At 27.6% G+C, this 19,135-nt stretch overlaps 5 protein-coding genes across 5 annotated transcripts; 3 read left to right on the top strand and 2 right to left on the bottom strand.

The window, feature by feature from the left end:
- Positions 1-1,021: 1,021 nt before the first annotated feature.
- Positions 1,022-4,597, bottom strand: LOC128957407 (nonsense-mediated mRNA decay factor SMG5-like). The gene is made up of 7 exons (XM_054303152.1): positions 4,295-4,597; positions 4,000-4,222; positions 3,521-3,933; positions 1,960-3,454; positions 1,740-1,890; positions 1,353-1,676; positions 1,022-1,289 (listed from the first exon to the last, which is right to left on the bottom strand). Exons 1-7 carry the CDS (start codon positions 4,339-4,341, stop codon positions 1,222-1,224), a joined length of 2,721 nt encoding a protein of 906 aa, XP_054159127.1. The 5' UTR covers positions 4,342-4,597; the 3' UTR covers positions 1,022-1,221.
- Positions 4,598-7,711: 3,114 nt separating this feature from the next.
- LOC128958040 (multiple PDZ domain protein-like) lies at positions 7,712-9,256 on the top strand. The gene is made up of 4 exons (XM_054303856.1): positions 7,712-8,104; positions 8,608-8,860; positions 8,960-9,095; positions 9,172-9,256. The coding sequence occupies exons 1-4, from the start codon at positions 7,712-7,714 to the stop codon at positions 9,215-9,217; spliced, it is 828 nt and encodes a 275-aa protein (XP_054159831.1). The 3' UTR covers positions 9,218-9,256.
- A 150-nt stretch (positions 9,257-9,406) lies between these two features.
- On the bottom strand, positions 9,407-11,376 carry LOC128957497 (CXXC-type zinc finger protein 1-like). Its single transcript, XM_054303264.1, has 3 exons — positions 10,240-11,376; positions 10,037-10,173; positions 9,407-9,862 (listed from the first exon to the last, which is right to left on the bottom strand). The coding sequence occupies exons 1-3, from the start codon at positions 11,323-11,325 to the stop codon at positions 9,535-9,537; spliced, it is 1,551 nt and encodes a 516-aa protein (XP_054159239.1). The 5' UTR covers positions 11,326-11,376; the 3' UTR covers positions 9,407-9,534.
- A 215-nt stretch (positions 11,377-11,591) lies between these two features.
- LOC128958977 (actin-related protein 2/3 complex subunit 4-like) lies at positions 11,592-12,413 on the top strand. Its single transcript, XM_054304947.1, has 2 exons — positions 11,592-11,739; positions 11,803-12,413. Exon 2 carries the CDS (start codon positions 11,806-11,808, stop codon positions 12,382-12,384), a length of 579 nt encoding a protein of 192 aa, XP_054160922.1. The 5' UTR covers positions 11,592-11,739; positions 11,803-11,805; the 3' UTR covers positions 12,385-12,413.
- Positions 12,414-16,417: 4,004 nt separating this feature from the next.
- LOC128958039 (beclin-1-like protein A) lies at positions 16,418-19,060 on the top strand. The gene is made up of 5 exons (XM_054303855.1): positions 16,418-16,888; positions 17,077-17,847; positions 18,175-18,257; positions 18,348-18,986; positions 19,043-19,060. Exons 1-5 carry the CDS (start codon positions 16,666-16,668, stop codon positions 19,058-19,060), a joined length of 1,734 nt encoding a protein of 577 aa, XP_054159830.1. The 5' UTR covers positions 16,418-16,665.
- The last annotated feature ends 75 nt before the right edge of the window (positions 19,061-19,135 follow it).

The raw sequence follows: 19,135 nt of genomic DNA, 5'->3' as shown, positions 1-19,135 counted from the left end.
CAATCACTAAATTACAGCTATTAATCAAATGGCAACTTTAGGTTAAAAATTAACAAAAATAATATATTAATATTATATTATTAATAATTATTATTAGTAAAAATGTAAACTTTTTGTCATTTCTTCTCAAATGTTTTTTTAAATAAAAAATAATAATAAATAAAAAGAAAATTTTGGTAATATTTTTATTAAACAACATAACAAAAATGTTACAAATTAAGAAAACTCATAAAAATTAACTTTTTCTTAAATTTTGTTATATTATATAAAATAGTAATAAAGACTTATTGAGTGGAAATAAACGTAAAAATGGATTTTCCTATCTTTATATAAATGTTTGAAAACCTTTAAATCTTATCAAAACAGTAATCAATAAGAATGTCGATGTCTTTTGGCTGACAGAAAATATGATACAAAGAGAAAGACCAATAAATGAGTGATAAATAAAAACAATTTAAGCAAACCTTAAGTTATGTTTTAAATAAAATAAAAACTTATGTAATTCTAAGCCATATATAATTAAGAAAAATAGAAAAGAAATAAAATTTGCTATAAAAAAATAATTCAAATGTACTCATCATATCTGGTCAGCGATTCATCAATAATTTATATAATTACAGATCAAATTTAAACTATATTATCGATCGTATGTTTATTGAATCACAAAATATATTTGTCTAACTTTAAAATCATTAATAAGAACATTAAATTAATCTGATATCATATCATCAGTTGATAATAAAAGATAAAAATAAATGTTTAGTTCTTTATAAATATAATTACGTGAATATAGCCTTAAGATGTATCCAATTGACGTCCTTCTTATTAGTATTTTTTTGTTTTAATTGTAAAAATTTGTTTTAAGTTTTATTCAAATTTTTTATAAATAAACGGATTGACAGATATAAACCAAAAAAATATTTTTGACATAAATATTAATTATTTTTGTAATACAATTACCAGCACTGTTCATATATAGTATATGTCAACAATACAAACAGTTATGTCTTTAACTCTCTTTAAGTCAGTAAATAATTAGTTGGTCTTTAACTGCATTTAATAATTTTTTCCAATGAATCAATTTTTTATATATTTTGGTGCATTTAATTGATGATCATTTTTATTTTATACCACATTTGTGACTATTGTTTTTTTTTGTCAAAACCCCGTCCAATGCAACATCTGATGTCAATAGAAATCCGATTATTAAATAGTTTGTCTTCAAGTCATAGTTTTAATCGAGTTTTGCCATTTAATAATAAATGAATCAACAGTTTCTATATGAATGCCTAAAATAATACAATATGTGTTTAATTCATGATTATTACATTTGTTTTTTGTGTATAACTTACCCGCACTCAGAGCTACGGCTTCAGCATTTGTAGGCCATCTATCAAATGAATGGGTCAAAACAGAAACCATAGGAATGCCAGAAGTGATATTTCGTTGAGTTCTTGTATTTTTGTTCAGATAATTACAATATTCAAGTAATTCATAGTAATCAATGGCTTCTTTGTCTTTACGTTTTGGATATTTAATGGGTGAAAGGTTTAATTTTTCGGTATCTTTAGGATATCTGAGGACTCGACTGCCGCGCTGTAGCTGTTCTTCGAGCCAACGAATGGCTTCTCTAGCGTTTGCATTCGTTTTCTTTAATTGATCCAAAGCTGAAAGAACTAAATATAGGAAATTCATTAAATATAATATATATATAATTCATTTAATTATTAATAAAATACCAATTTTTGGGACAATTATAATAAATCTTTTAGAATGAGTCAAATCTTTAACAAAATCTAAATGTTGACAATAAGCGCTTGAATCCAAAACCATATATGGAGGCAATTGTGAGGAATACTTTACGTCTTTTTCCAATTGATTTACTTCAGCCTATAATTATAAATTACAATTAGCCGTTAATTTTTTACTAATTATATAAAAATATAAATTAATTAATACTTTAAGCCATAAGTGAGCCATATTTCGCATAACTTTTTTATCATCATTATTAGTCAAATTTGTTTTGGATTCGTTGACTAAACCATTATTTGCCAAAGTATTAATTGGTTTTTGATTTAATGAAATAAAATTTGAATTATCAGACCAAGTATTATTGCTAAACACGTTATAATGGGTACCATTTGAGTAATTTGTGTATAAAAATCGCTTATCATTCATATCATAACTGATTCCATAAACATTTTGACAATTATTTGCATCACAGAGATAATGAGTGAATGCAATAAGCGATTCAATACATAGAAATCCTTTTTCGTTATTATTAAGAGATTTCTTAATGTCAAAGCATATCGAGTCAAACATTGTCTTCAAACAGTCGACATTTGAAAGATTGAGATCTGAATCCAACGGATATTTCTGTTTCCAGTTTACTTCAAAACATTTCAATTCCAATAAATTAGGAAATCTTTGTAATATTTTCTGTTCAATAGTAATCAAAGTATTTATAAAATTGATAAACTCTTCCAAACAAAGTTGAAATTCATCTGAAATTAATGTTAAAGTATTTGGATTATATCTTAACCACTCAACAATTACTTTAATGGTCGGTAAAAAACTTTCATTTATAATATATATAAGCATATCTTCAGATGGCATTAAAGGAGTGTTTATAGTCTTCATTGCATTCAATTTCTGTGGCAATGGATTTTCATCATCACTACTAACAATAGTCACATCTAAACCATACGAATCGCTGTCATCATTTGAATCACTCAAATCTGATCCAATTTCAAGAACATCTATTGTACTCAAAGCCGTTTCTTCTAATTCACTCAGTTCTGAGTCGTCGTCATCAATACTAAGAGCATTCTTGTCTTCATAATTGATGGCAGCTTTGCGTCTTCGCAATCTTGAAAGTACGCGACGGGGAGACAAATCTGGTGTATTTTCTTTGGATACTTTTGGAGTGGTATTTAAAACTTCATTCATAGAATTAAATGGATTTAATCCTAACTTATTTTTCAAATTTTGATGACTTGAAGACACAATAGTCATTAAATAATTGACCAAAAATGTTAATATAAAACTAAGTAATTGATTACCATTTAATGGACTTTTATTAATTTCTATTTGTTGGACCCGATTTATAATCAATAATAAAATGACTGACATTTCAAAAGTGGTCGTCGGTGTCATATAAGTTGGCATTTGCTCTGTAGTCAGCTTTGATTGCAAATTAAATGAAAGTTTCAGTGAATGAAGAGTTTGTTGAAATAGTGACACAATATTTTGAGTAAAATGATTATCCGATTCTTTGAAAAACCAAATATCGTTACATAACTTAAGAAAGAAAACAATCGATTGTTTAATAATCATAAAGCTTTCGTCGGAAGTTTCAGTGTTGGACTTCATTTCATTTAAAAGTTTTTCGTTATTTTCAAAAAGTCGTTTCATATTACTTTCGGCGCCTTCAAAGGGTTTATCACACATAAGACTAAATATAAATAGATGGAAATGAGATTATTTAATGTTAATATTTAGCTTAAACAGTGAAACAAACCATCGAATATAATAATAAACTGAGTCTAAACCATAGTTATTAGTCTCAGATAGTGTTCCCAATTGATTGAAAGGCATACCAATGTTTGAGTTCAAAATAAGTGCTAAATCATAGAATCTTATGGCAAGTTGTCGATACTCTTGAGCTTCTAAATCAAAGAGATAACGGGCCAAATCACCCATACATACGAGTATTCTATGAATGGCATTCTGTGCCCATGTCTTTGTTTCTTCGTTCATAATTAGTCTGTCGCCACCCATATCTTCAATACTTTGTTCAGTTATCAGATAAGGCATTAGACATTGTATATCAACGGAATATTGCTTTGATATGCCTATAAGTATGTTATAGTAAAGTCCAAAACCGGTCGTTAAATGACTCCGAAGTAGCGATACCTCTGGTGATGTCATTCGCTGTAATCAAATAGTATAAACAAATCACTTATTAGGTTTCGACAAAGTTTTAAAAAAAGTAAAAACCTTTTTGTTTTGTTTATAAAACTGCATTAAGTCGTGAAAACATCTCTTCCATAATAAGTCTTCAGCCTTTCTGCCAAATTCAGAGCCAGAAGAGTAGAGAATGTCTTCACACAAGTCTTTGAATCGGTCTCTGCTCTTAACGATGTTATCTGTGAACACATTTCGCAGTGAATCGGCGGACACAATGGCCGACTCCAACTGACGACCCATTTCTACCACTTCTCTAAAACATTTGTTCAAATTATATGATATATAATATAAAACAAATCAATTGATAGTTAATAACAATCATTACCTCATGAGTCGTGTGTTAGTTGTAGATCGCGAAGACCTCTTCATCATTGATGTGGTGGTCAGTAATCAACGTTTGCGTCAAATCATTGTTTACATCAAACAAATGTCATGAAAAAGACTGCAAACACTTGTGATAAGCCATTAGTGGTTAGTATTGATAGCAATGATAGTAATGATGGACTCAATCAACGATAAGATATGTTTGTTCGCAACCATTGCAGCAATCATTGCATTCATCACTAATTCAATACAATATATTCAATATATAATAATACAAATCATTGCCTTCCATACTATGCATACTATCATTGAATATACAGTAATATTACAGTAATATTAAAGTCATATATTATTATTAATACAAATGTTTGCCTATTAATAGCCAATCAAATCAACACAAATATTAAGTCACACTCTCTATGGACAGCCCTTAATATAATGCAATCAAAACGCAATCACTTTTCGCACAATTCATACAACAATTAGTCTATAAATTCAATTGATTTTAATATTAATCACTTTTTATTCATTCAATTATCAAATTATATTTATTTTTTTTAACAATATTTCCAATTTAATTGACTTAACAACTATTCATTTAATTGTTTTTTAGTATTTTCATAAATACTTTAATAATTTTTTCATTTTTAAAAAAAATTTAAACAAACTTTTTTTGTATTAATAAACTTTTTATGACTTTTGTTGAGAGTTTATTAACAGTTAGAAAAATTGATACAGGTAATCTGATATTGTAATTGATATGTATATTAATGATATTTGTCATATTTCTATTTAAAAATAGTTTGCATTTTTAAAAATAACTAATAAAGTATTAAATTTCAATAAATGTTACATTTATTTGAATTAAAATGTAAATCTAATAAAATTGTAACAATAATTTTAAAAGTTAAATTGATATACAATTGGTATAAATAATATGCATTACATATCCTATATATGAATTGAATGTATAATGAAATATCCATTTTTGGATTAATAATGGTATGGTTTGGTTGTATTAGCAGCACATGTACTGTATTATTGTCACCATTTATTATCTCATCGATCATTAATGCCTTTCCTTAATTCAAATGCCATACATTGGGAATAGCGGTCATAAAATATGCCCATATAAATCAATTGACCTACCAGTGCTCTATATATATATCATTTATAATATCAAATTATAGGTGTATTACATATAATTGGTTGCAATTAATTAATTGTAAATATAATGAATAAATGAATAAATTGTAACGTTTTGAGTGAATAATAGTAAAAGTAATGTTGAAAGTAAAGTGACGTCACGTGACATGTGATCACAAATAGGCGTTTAAAAAGTGTTTTGCTTTAGCTTTGTTTGTGTCTAATGTTTAATACATTCAATACATGTATTAAAGTCAAAGAGAGAGAGAGAGAGAGACTATATTATAGCTATGAATGACTGAATCAATGACTAATTTAATGCTATTATAAACACAACAAAATGTTTGACAATTGAATGAGTAATTGGTTTAAAAGTCAATCAAGTATTGCAAGTGTTATGTAATAGTCATAGACTTGTCATATGATATGTTTGTAAACAAATAGTATTGAATCGCTTGAATGTCACCTCAAAGGGACAGTCATTGTCTCTATAGGACAGTTACCCTTGAAAAGGATGAATCGGGTGAACTCGGTATCTATATTACCGGTAAAGTGGACACCAATGGCTACTTGACTTATGTGGTCGCAGACCTCGAGTACAACGGACCCGCTTTTAGGTATGTTTTCAATCAAACAATTTGTCAAACTTTTCATAATATTTATCTTTAAATATATTGCAATACATATATGTATTAATGCTTTCCTATTGTGTAATACATACTACAGTATACTTCAAATAAACTCTAATATAGTATTAATAGTTATATACAGTAGATATAACTCAAGTATATTGAGTTAATAAACATTTATTAATATAATAATAATAATGTATTAAAAGTTTATAATATTAATATAATACATGAAAATATTTAATTATAAAAACTTGTATATTTTCTAACTTATTTTGATAATTAAAGTGATATTTAATGTGAAACTTATTTGATATTATCGGACATTCAATTTATATTATTGTTTGTGTAATTTTAAAAATTATATTTTAAGATGATATCAAATAACTGGTTTTGGTTTATATGTTATAAATGCAATATTATATGTATTTTTATAGTATTATGCTTTTAAATAATGTTTTTATCATTATAATTAATTTAAAATTTAAAGCAATTTATTTTTATTGGTATTTTGCTCTTTTACTTTTTTAAAATATTATTTACATTAAATAATTATTGTCTACTGTTTTTCTCATTATATTTGATTGAAATGATTAAAATCATTATATGAGACAAAAATTATGAGACACTTGGGATGCTATTAGTTAGCGAAATGTGCAGTGAGTTATAGCAGTGGTTTAATTGAAGGAAATAAGAGATTATAATTCAATGTATTTTTAAGTAAAATATTTACTAAAACTTTTTTCGTGATATTTATTCATTTATTCATTTCTTTATTCATTATTTGAATTTTAAATTATTAAACTCATGAAAACATAAAAAATAAATAACCGTATAATGAATTGATTTACAAAAAATAACACATTTTCTTTAACAAAGCAATTGCTTTATAATAATATATTAATACATTAACAAAGTCTTGACCCAAAAATAATTTTTTCTCACTTTCTATTGTATTATTAATATTAGTAATTAATTTTTTTATATAATGCAAATGAAATTTCTTTGATAATATATGGTATCATATTTAATCTTTAATAATATTATTTTTTTAATAAAAGTTATCTAATTATTTGTGGTTATAACTAATTGTTAAAATTTTTCTTAAAGTTTGAAATGAATTTATTGCTTTTAATTAATCAATCACTCAATCAATGTTTACTATTAGATATTTATAATCTTGAATTTATTTAGTTTAAAATTTTATTGATAAAGCAAATTGTATTAAATTTTTTTAGGACGAAAGCCATTGAAAAAGAGGATGAGGTATTGGCCATCAATGGCATAGTATTGAGAGGTCTTCTACTGGAAGACGCACTGAGACATCTAAGATGTAGTGATAAAGTGGTTGAAATAATTATTGCCAAACAAAAACCAGTAAATATTTAATACCTATTATTAATGTTTTTGATAATTGATTTACACTTCACTTCCTTCTATGTCTTATTTAGAGTGAATCCGTGTTAAACAACAACGATTTTAATACCAATTCATCACACATTGACCTCAACTGTAAGCAACAGCCAAATCATGATCACATAATACACCAAAATAAACATTTAAATAATAATAATATTAACTTTAATAATAATAATTATAATGATAATAATGTTAATAATTGCAATATTAAGAATAATAATAGCATGAATTGCAATAATAAAAGTGAGACAAATGGACAAAAAGTGCAAAAATCAAAGTTTTATACAAAGTTTACTTCAGATAAAAAATCTTTCGGTGCTTTTCAATGGTTATTAAATCAAAAAAAGAAGTGTCTCTCAAATTCAAAAGGATTGTCTGCAAATGTTTCATCAAATAAATCACAACAAATCAATGCCAGCAATAGTTTGGTCAATGAAAAGTCCGAAGTATTAGATGCAAACAAACCATCAAATTGTACATCAAATGCAATTAACTACAATCAAAGTCATAATCAAACACAACAACGATTGTCAACACTTTCGCAGATGACTCTCAATCGAAACTGTCGACCCATTTCTACTCCAAATTCAATTGAAAATATTAAACTTAATCCAAACGTAAGAATTATTTGACATTTTAATTTATTCACACTATTATTACAAAAATTCTATGAAAATTTCAATGTTTAAGTTGTAGTTAATATTGAATTAGATATTTGACAGATACTAACATATCATAAGTTAGTTGTGAATTAGCAATCAATCAATAATGATTTGAATAATGTTTGATATACTGTATATAATCAATTAAATGTATAAATATTATACAGTATATACCAGTATGTAATTTATATTATCGTATAATTATTATCAATTACTATCATTATTCTATTGATCTGATATTATAAGTATACCTTTTATAACTATTTTAGCAAATTAAGCAATTTGAAAAATAATACATTTTTAAGGAATAAATAATTAAAATTTGAAAATAATATTTTCATTAAACCTAATAAGCAAATACTTGTGAATAATTTGAAACAAATTTATATAAAGTTATTATTTGTTGTCTTGTATTAAGAAAAATGTGTTATAAATTAATTAATGTTAATTATTACTAGAAATTTAATAGCAATGCTATAAATGCTGGTCTTTGGACACTTCCTCGAAGGCCGAAAACAGAGAAGATTGAGTCAAATACTTGTTCGGGTAATTTAATTGACAAAACTATAGTCTATCAGAAAGGACCCGATATTATAGGTTTGGGATTCAGTATTGTTGGTGGCGTTGACTCACCTAAAGGCTCAATGGGTATATTTGTCAAAACTATATACCCGAGTGGACAGGCGGCACAATTTGCTAATTTATTCGAAGGTTTGCTATACAGTATAATGATTTTTTCTTATTTATTATTAAGCCTTAAAAGAACATTGAATTCATTTAAAAACTAATTGAATATTTTTCATATAAAAGGGGATCAAATATTCAGTATTAATGGCCAGTCGACTGAAGGCTTGACTCATTCGGAAGTGTTGGCAATATTTAAAAGAATTAAAAAGGGAGATCTCGTCCTACATATTGGTCGCCGACCAGATGTTGCTCTAAACAGGTATTCAATTGATTATAATTTTAATAATTAATCGTTTAATTCATGTTTCACTACAATATATATTGTATTTAATTAGTGCTAAAAACTCCAAATCGTGTTCAAACCTCGATCTCATTTCATGAGTTATATCGTCTAATATTTAATGGACAATAACTCTAACTCGTCATATCATCGAAATGATAAAGTTATTATATATTATTATATTTTATTTTTATAAAATTCAATTTATTAATTCAAATCATTGCAATATTATAATTTTTAAATATAAAAATAAATAAATACAGTATTTTATACACATTTACAAAATAATTGATGACTTTTGAGATGACAGTTGTAATATAGTTGTTAATGAAATGTTGATTTAAATGATTATTGTATATCATATGATATATTTGTGATTTCCGGTAATTAATATTTTGTGCGTCAATCAAGTAATGACTCATTTGTTATCATTTTCTTCGTTATGACCAATGGTTTGGTGTAACATAAGACCAAGTATTCCGTGTCTATTAGCCATACAATACCTGATTTTCTGTTCTCTTTCGAAAAGGTCGTCCAATTTGAGCCACTGTTGTATCCTTTCTGCGTCCAACTCAGCCCTCCTTAACTTCTCCCACATGTGATGTTTATTGCATTTCTTTTTTAATACGCGACAGAAACGACCCGAATGTTCAAAAGGACACGAATCAGATGGTAGCGGACATCCACACACCTCGTCGTCCGTTATCTTCGGGTCTTTTGAATGTTCTGGACATAGAAGCCGTAGTCTATAACAATTCAATACAATAATTACTGATTTATTAAAACTAAATCTTTCTCTCGTTTATCTGAATCGATAATAATCTCTTTAAATAAATTGTAAAATTTTGTATAATTCAATGATACAATAAAATTACCAAAATTGACATAAAACTGAGTCAACATTTTTATAAATACCATACCTTTTGCAATAAGTTTTTTGTTGCGGATTATATGAATCACAAAACACTGTCTGTCCCTCTATTCTTGTCTTAAATATTGAACCAAACGATGTTTGAATTTCATATTTATTATAACATCTTTCCATATGTTTTAATGCCTTTATTATTAATTATATAAATTATAATTTAAGACAAAATACTGTTACAAATAACATAAAACATACCAATCTTTGACCGATTTCATGACCACATGACACACAATACATACTAAGCTCAGTCTCGCCCTCATTGTCTGCTTCATTGGACTCCTCTTCAGTCATCGGTGGTGTACTTTTGCCTTTATTAATCAAAATTTCTAAATCCTTCTGTTTGATGTCCAATTCATTGAGTATACTTCGCGCCTCTTGTTGTTCATTACGAATGCCTTCTAATGACTTATGACTTCGATCATCGGCATCGCATGAAGTGCTTTGCCATTGTCTGATACGATGTGGAAGGATTTCGACGATACGATTTGTGGCCAATTTGATGCCACACTCATCACTACAATATTTGGACCCTTTTCGGGAACTGTTGACACAGGCGGGTCCATAGCATTGTTTGGGACCCGTGTCCTCTTCAATCAAATGCTCTTTATTCTTCTTATGAATCTTTTTATTTGTCTCGTCTTTCTTTCGATGTCGTGATGATCGCGCTGTTGACCTTTGATTTCTACGTTTATTTTTATCCTTCTTGTCCTTATCAGCCCTGACAGGTCGTGCCCTTCGCTTTGTTGAGCTGTGCTTTTTGGTCTCTTCATACTCAACATCGTCAAAGTCTTCGTCGTCATCGTCCTCAGCATCGGATTCAAAATACTTTTTAAAACTCTTTTGATTAGATATTATAGGATTATAGTCGGGATCTCTTTCATAAAGCTTAGAGTTTGTGTCCAACTCTTTGCTGTTATTAGTTTGTCGAGCAATCGGTGCATAACTTGACTCCGATTCACGCTTTTTAGTCTGCTTTTTGGTCTCTTTGTAAACTATTTGAAGACTCGGATCTTTCTCTCGACACATCAAACAATAGAAATGTTGGATCCGTTTGGCGTACTCTTGAGTAATACTAATACAGTTGCCGTGAAACCATTCTTCACATTTGTCACATCCTATCATAAAGCGATCCGTATCTGATGTCCGACAAATACAATACACCTGTCGATCGGCGCCACCACTGTCTTCGTCGGAACCACTGATCTCTCCTTCAGACATATCTTCTTTGTTTGACTTTGTAGTCATCAATGACTCGTTTACTTCACTAGTCTTTGATGTCATGTCTTAACTGTTATGATATATAATATGATATAAATATTATAACATTTGAATCAATGGATTGGTTTGTTTACAACATAAATAATGTCATTAAAATAAATGATTGGATCAAATAAGTGATATTTTTATCTTATGTTGGATTAGTTGATGTCCACAATTGACAATACATTTGTTTAATTGACATTCAATTATATAATATAATCAATATTTTTATACATTTGTCAATACATTGCATATAATTTATGTTAGTATTGATTGCTTTTAATGATTGAAAAAACACATAATTATTGTTTGAATGACTTTAAGGGAGTGTTTGCAACAAATGTCTAATATATTGATCACTGATATAGTCATCAAAAATCGGTATCAAAAACAACACATTTGTCTTATAATTGAGATATTAATAGCAAAAAATCGGTAAAATATATAATATTACGACTAATATAATAATAATAGTATTAATAAATAATTGAATGACAGATAATGTCGGCCACATTGCGTCCATACCTGTTGGCAGTTCGGCGGACACTGGAAGCGGCCATATGTTTGGTTGACTTTAACTCACAAGTGGTTGAGAGACACAATAAACCAGAGATTGAAGTGAAGAGCAGTAAAGAACTGATACTCAATTCAGTGGTGATATCTCGTAATGAAAAGGAAAAAGTGTTGATTGAGTCGAGTATTAATTCGGTGAGGATTTCCATTTGCATCAAACAGGCCGATGATATCGAAAGGATTTTGTGCCATAAGTTCACCCGTTTTATGGCAATGAGAGCCGACTCGTTCGTCATTTTACGCCGAAAACCGGTGGTCTCTACCGATACTTTGAAGAAGCCGTTTGTAGTGAATAATAGCACAGGAAATGGTGACTCGGGTCCAGAAACTGGTTATGATATCTCATTTTTGATCACCAATTTCCACACAGAATCGATGTTTAGATATAAAATAATTGATTTTATTATACATTTTATGGAAGAGATTGATAAAGAGATTAACGAAATGAAGTTAGCAATCAATGCCAGAGCGAGAATCACTGCCGAAGAGTTTCTTAAGAAATTTTAATCACTGACCGCTTAACTGACTTAACATACATTTCTTGATAATAGTTGTAGTTTAGTAATCATATATTATTTATCTTTAATTTAATTACAATTACGGTAATTATTTTTATTGAAATTTGTGTTTATCTTTTATAAAAAACAATTGTTAACAAATTTATTAAATAATTGTTAAAATCCTTAATTTATTTTTATATAAAAATCAAATTATGAATTAATGATACTATTATTTACTATTATGTATTACTAGTTACCGGTAATAACTTTGTATTAATTTATAAACTTTTTTTATTTAAAATTATCATTTGATAAGATTATTATTACATTGTTTTTTAAATGATTATTATTTATATTTAATGAAGTAGTGATTCATTGAATAATAATTGTATTAATTACGGTTCGGTTCCACTTTGTATGGATATGCAAATAATTTGTTATTTATTTGATTTAAACACATTTTATTGTGTGATAACAAATGATTATACTGTATATGTTATGTTAAACAAGATATATCATAAATACAGTACAATATATAGTACTACTACAGTATATACAGTAGTATATAAATAACTTATGAGTTAAAAATGAATGCATGAATAGGTTTCTTAAAATAATTCGCTTTCAAAAAAACAATTTTAATATTTGCAAATACATTATATTTGACATTCATGTAAATCATATATAATTTTCATGACTATTATCTTTGGGAATCTTAAAACACCTGAGAGACAAAAATACTTGAAATTAATTTTTTATAACAAGCATACAGTATGTATAGTACCGGTAAATGTGTCTGAAATAAAAGCAAACAACACGATAGGTATAAAACTCGTGGGCAGTCGTAATCATTTTTTTAATAGTATATTATATTTGTATATATTATTATTATTATTATTATTACTATTAATGATTCATTAATTTATACAATATTTTGTAAAGTTTTTGTAATATAGTTTCTTCATACAAACTTATTGTACATTAAATGTTTGCGTTAATTACAGTTGAAGTCATTTGACTGTATAAAACAATATATTTATTTTTCAGTCTAGCAGTTAGTAAATATGTATACATATTATAATTGAGTTTACAATTGATTTAAATGATTGAGATTTGATTGTTCAATGAATAATGTGTTTGCAGTCGACTCGTCAATCAGTATCTATAGTTACCTGAAATATAAGCTAAAATCAATGAGAAACTCTGGTTTGAAATTGTGGTCCATATATAGCAACACACAGTTGTCTAGAGTTTACCTTTAGTTTAAACTCAATTATTATACTATTTTAATACATATATACAGTATAGTACAGTATATTGTATACAGTATACAACATTTACTAAATTATTATAAGTTTACAACTATTTTAATGCTTTTAGCAATAATGTAATTCAGTATTGTCTTATTACCTGTGAGTTCATACAAATAGCATACCTGTACTTTTCAAACAACAAATCTATGGCTAATTTTTACATTTGTTATAATAAACATTATATTATAACTAATATTAACATTACTCAACACTATATATCCTATCGCTTGAAGCGTTATAAAGTATTACATTTAATATATTAAATCTTAACTAAAGTTATTAAGTTTTGTTATTTAGGATTAAATTATAAAAATAAGTTGAACATTACTTTTATAACATTTTTATTATATAAATATCAAAGTAAGTAAAACACTAGTTATGTATTATATTTAATTTGTACACAAATACCCAAATATCCATTAAAGGGCTGAATAGCGCTTTAAATTAATGATTGTTGATTTGCATGAAAAATAATATGTTTCTTACAAATGTGTGTTTATTATTATATAAGTATTTATATTAGTTTTATTAGTGTTTTATTTCTCATAAAAATGAGATCTAGATTTGAATGATTTGAAAACATGACTTGTAGTGAATGAGTAAAAAATGTTAATTTAATACAAAACCCCATTAATTATAAAAATAATATTAAAATTAAATGATTTAATAATCGATTAAATACTAGTTATGAGATGAGAGCCCTTGAATATGGCTTAAGATTTATATTATATTTACTGTATATATGTATACTATATATATATATGTATACTATATATATATATGTATACTATATATATATATGTATATATATATATATATATATATATATATATATATATATATATATATATATATATATATATATATATATATATATATATATATGAGGTATTAGAGTGTTTGGTTTGTAGGGCCATTCGGTGCACTTGGATATCAACTAGTGTTTCATTACTACCATAACAAACACATTGATAAATATACCGGTTTTTCTTCAGACTTAACAACTATTATATAACAACTGGTGGTATAAATGCTATACTCGAGTAAACACAACTCATATATAAGTTATACAATATTATAGAGTATATTGCAATTTACAAGTGTTTGTCTGCACTCATAAGCCCTAAGCCCTACCATAATGTCATACCAGTGCTCATTCCAAAAACCATTGAATAACATTAACTCATATGAATGGCAAACCGCTATTTGATGTGTGGGTGCTATGGATTCATATATTGTACTATCGATTGGACTGTAGTTTAATTTAGATTGAAGTACCCGTTCAAATAGGACACAAAATCATTGAGTTATTGATTGGCAAATTCATTATCTCCTAAAATATAGAGTTCATACAAATACAGACCCCTTGCCTATTGATTATTGTAGTTGTGTTGAGAGGAGTCAGTGCTGAATGCTCTGGGATGTAGTGATGCACCGGTTTGTTAGTATAATAGTACTGTAGTTGTTGTTAGTCCGGTCGACACATAGAGTAGTATCGTCTTCAAGGAAGTGCATCCAATGTTTTATCATAATATTAATAGCATATAATATATTGCATATAACTGTTTGCTTATATTTTTGGTCTCAATCTCAGTGGTGGTGAGTATTACATAACTTCTTATAGTTTGAGAACAACCATACATTGCATACCTGTTTAACTAGTATTCAAACGACTCTTAAGAAACAATTTTGATAGTCATAAACATGACGTATAGAGTATCCAATCTATAGATTTTTCGGTTAGATTTAGTTTATTTAGTTTATAGTTTGCCAAATGTGTGTCTATTATACATATACTGTATATGTGGTTAACATTGTTTTTGTGACATTTGCATTAGTTTTAATATTTATTGCAATTGCCATTTAAATAGTCAACAGTTAATAATCGATAAAAATTTGGATCATTATTGAAGTGATAATCACTTAAATGTTTCATTGATATTATCATCATTTAAATAATGAGTAATTTATTTATAAACACTTGTACTGTCGTATCACAGTTTTATACATGACATTGATTTTTGATTAAACATTAAATGTATTTATATTATAAAATATATATGAATTAAATTATATGTAATTTTGATGTCTGTCTCGCAAATGATTTCTCTGGTCATTGAATGAGTTGAAGACCAAACTTAGTCTTGTTATCAGTTATTCTTATGTCAAACTAATGCTATTATTATTATTATTATTATTATTATTTGTGAAAATAGTTTTCTCTTCTTTAACTTCTCGCATGAATTCCACACAAAATAATCTAATGTTAAGGTTATTGGCCATCAATTGGTGGAAAAGGGCGTTCAGAGTACTGGTGCCACTATAGCTGCCGGTGCTGGTGTTCACAGAGCTGGAGTCTAATACATAAGATTTCTCTCAATGAATCCTAATCTCAATCTTCAATACTAATACTCCTATTTTTAGTGGCAATTGAAGTGCACATATATATGTGTGAGAGGGGGAACCGATACATACCTTTCCAAATGTTCAATGTTGAGGTTGCTCTCAAATCAACTTGAATTTTGTGTTGCCTTCAACTTTAAATCCCATACTTTTTGAGTTTTTGAGGTCTGAGTTATGTTTTGTTTTGAATACAGTTTACACATTAGTCTCTTAAATCACAAATATAAGCCGTTTTTTGCTTATTATTGATACAACTCTTTCAMTGATTAATTTGATAATAATTATTATATAACTATTATATCAAATATTTTTTGTCTCATTTCTTGTTATGTTTTGAAAAGACGGAACAACTGTTTTCTGTTAATAAAAATTAATAGTTGACTGAATATATGCAATGATGTGAATCTAGTATCTGCTGAGCTCTACCACCAACACTACCTACCAGTGCCCCATTGGTTCCAATTGTTTGGGCAAACAATCACATCGGATACACATCTTATTATAAAATGAGTTCATATTTTCAACAAAATTTATATATATATTAAAAGTTGATATTTAATTAAATTGTTGTCATGGCGGGGGTCATCAATGGGGGAAGTATTTTGCCAAACACTTTGGGGGAGTTTATAGCCAACAATTACAATCACGTGACTGTCGTTCAGATCGACGAAAGTGTGGTAAAGAATGCATTTGAAGACGACTTTGTGACTGTCCTTCAAGTGGGACAAGAAGTCGATGCAAATAATTTTATTGAAGAACTGATTGTTATATATCGCTTACCCGGAGAACGATTGGGTAAATATATTATTATTATTTGACTTTTATTCGACTTTTTAGTCTTTTAAATCAAATATTATTTGTAGTCATTTTAACAAATAATTCAAAACTGTATAATAATTTAATAGTAATTTTTTATTAAATTTGTTTGATTTAAATTCAATATAATTTATATATTTTAATCAATAAATTAAATCAACCAAAAGGAATGGCACTTAAATTTGAAGGCGGATTGAATGCCAGCGAAAAAATTAATAAAGTTTTTATTCAAAGTATAAACTCCGACAGTCCGGCCTCTAAAGTATGCGGACAACAACTAGAGTATCTGCGAGAAGGCGATCAAATTATGGAAATTGATGGACAGTCCACTACAGACATGACTAGACTGGAATGCATTGGATTGTTAAGGGATGCGCCCGTCTGTATCAAAATACGGGTCAAAAGGCATAAGACATGTCAGTGCAATCAGTCATCGGATATCATCCAAACAAAAGAATCTGATGTAAACTTAAACTCCACTTCCAATTCATCGGATACGGCAAATGTCATGCAATCAAAAGAAAATGCAAACAATTATCCGAGAAAAGTGCCGCCACCCGTACCACCCCGTTTGGCCACAACTATATTATCATCAAAAAGAAAAATCGTAACAAAAGGTTTAACACGAACTGACAGTCAATGTGATGCCGTAGAAAAGCCACCGCGAAAGAGGAGTTCACTTCCCCCACCGCTTCCTCCTAGACGTCCCAAAGTGCCGCCACCTAAACCACCAAATCATAAGACCAATACAGAAGCCAACGCCACAAATGATTTATTTAACAAAATTACAAAAAATGAGATCAACATCACTGCTAATCAAACAAATGCCAATAAACTTGAAGTAAATGATTGCCAAATAGTTGAAGGAGTCGTCTTTGATACTAATTTAGGACATAATTATGAGAAACAACCAGAAAATACTGAAGATCTTGAAAAAATTAAAAAAATTGAAAAAATTGAAAAAATTGATAATATTGAAGATATTAAAGATATTGAAGATATTGAAGATATTGAAGATATTGAAGATATTGAAGATATTAAAGATATTAAAGATATTAAAGATATTGAAAATATTGAAAATATTGAAAATATTGAAAATATTGAAAATATTGAAAATATTGAAAATATTGAAAATATTGAAGATATTGAAAATATTGAAGATATTAATAATATTGAAGATATTAATAATATTGAAGATATTAATAATATTGAAAATACTGAAAAAATTGAAAAAATTGATAATTTTGAAATTACAGAAATTATAGAAAATACTAAAAAATCAAATGAATCAGTTCTTCCTTCAGAAGCAGATGTATACTTGAATTTATTGACAGATGAAGATAAACTGGTATTTAAATTAGTTTTTTATTTGTTTTTATTTAGTAATCTTTTTAATATAGATTTAACCTATTTTCTGTTTTTTAATAATTATTATCAGTTAATTGAATCAGAATCAGATGACACCGGTTCCAGTGTTTCCACTATAATAGAGCGCTTCTCGAGAACAAGTACTGCAAATTCAAGCTTTTCTGATCACAACAAACACAAGACACCCACTATTGATATCGTTGGCAGAGTTTTGAGTCCATTTGAGAAACTCGAGAGAGAGTTGGACCACAAGGAAGCACTTCAGGCATTTGTAAATAACGCCGTCTCAGTCTTGATGAACGACGAAGACTTAAGACAAATCACTGACCAAAGTCTTTGTAATGCAACTTATTTTATGAATTATGAAGACTCTTGTGAGAAGACATCAAGTCTTGACTGCTATAATAGTATTAATAGCAACACTAATTGTAATGCAAATGAGATTCAGTCAAACGTTCAAATCATTGTTCCGCCCGAAGAGTTTGCAAATGACCTGAAATTGAGCCCACAATTGATGCCAGAATTGGTTACACGAAGTGAATCAGAAAATAATACAAAAGATAGTGATATCAGCAATAATGATGTCAACAGAGATATTGCCATTGAGTTGCCATCAAATATAGATATACAAGACTATCAAATTGAGACAAAAGATAACAATTTAATTACAAATCATAATATAAGTACAACACAAATGACACAATCAGATGTATATCAAAATATTGAAGAAAGTTTTGAATCAATTACTTGTGATCAAAATCAAAGTACTTTAACTCAAAATGAAATGCCATTAAAAGATAATTCTATCGATAATTTTAATTCAATTGTTACAAATGTAAAACAATGTCTGCAAAATGC

Source organism: Oppia nitens, unplaced genomic scaffold (assembly GCF_028296485.1).
Source record: "Oppia nitens isolate AA-2021 unplaced genomic scaffold, nextdenovo-longstitch-racon4-pilon3 scaffold3_pilon_pilon_pilon, whole genome shotgun sequence".
Lineage (NCBI taxonomy): Eukaryota > Metazoa > Arthropoda > Arachnida > Sarcoptiformes > Oppiidae > Oppia > Oppia nitens.
Note: the sequence above shows the minus strand (reverse complement) of the source record. Positions and strands in the feature narration are given on the sequence as shown.

Excerpts from the sequence above, each read along its gene's own strand:
- LOC128957497 (XM_054303264.1), bottom strand. The coding sequence starts at position 11,325 with ATGACATCAAAGACTAGTGAAGTAAACGAGTCATTGATGACTACAAAG. Across the intron at positions 10,174-10,239 it reads ATGAAATCGGTCAAAGATTG|GCATTAAAACATATGGAAAG; the intron begins GTATGTTTTATG and ends TTAATAATAAAG. Across the intron at positions 9,863-10,036 it reads CAAAAAACTTATTGCAAAAG|ACTACGGCTTCTATGTCCAG; the intron begins GTATGGTATTTA and ends GAATTGTTATAG.
- LOC128958977 (XM_054304947.1), top strand. The coding sequence starts at position 11,806 with ATGTCGGCCACATTGCGTCCATACCTGTTGGCAGTTCGGCGGACACTG.
- LOC128958039 (XM_054303855.1), top strand. The coding sequence starts at position 16,666 with ATGGCGGGGGTCATCAATGGGGGAAGTATTTTGCCAAACACTTTGGGG. Across the intron at positions 17,848-18,174 it reads TACTGAAGATCTTGAAAAAA|AAAATACTAAAAAATCAAAT; the intron begins TTAAAAAAATTG and ends CAGAAATTATAG. Across the intron at positions 18,258-18,347 it reads TGACAGATGAAGATAAACTG|TTAATTGAATCAGAATCAGA; the intron begins GTATTTAAATTA and ends AATTATTATCAG.
- LOC128957407 (XM_054303152.1), bottom strand. The coding sequence starts at position 4,341 with ATGATGAAGAGGTCTTCGCGATCTACAACTAACACACGACTCATGAG. Across the intron at positions 4,223-4,294 it reads ACTAACACACGACTCATGAG|AGAAGTGGTAGAAATGGGTC; the intron begins GTAATGATTGTT and ends CAAATGTTTTAG. Across the intron at positions 1,891-1,959 it reads TGGCTCACTTATGGCTTAAA|GCTGAAGTAAATCAATTGGA; the intron begins GTATTAATTAAT and ends TTATAATTATAG.
- LOC128958040 (XM_054303856.1), top strand. The coding sequence starts at position 7,712 with ATGAATTGCAATAATAAAAGTGAGACAAATGGACAAAAAGTGCAAAAA. Across the intron at positions 8,861-8,959 it reads ATTTGCTAATTTATTCGAAG|GGGATCAAATATTCAGTATT; the intron begins GTTTGCTATACA and ends TTCATATAAAAG. Across the intron at positions 9,096-9,171 it reads CCAGATGTTGCTCTAAACAG|TGCTAAAAACTCCAAATCGT; the intron begins GTATTCAATTGA and ends GTATTTAATTAG.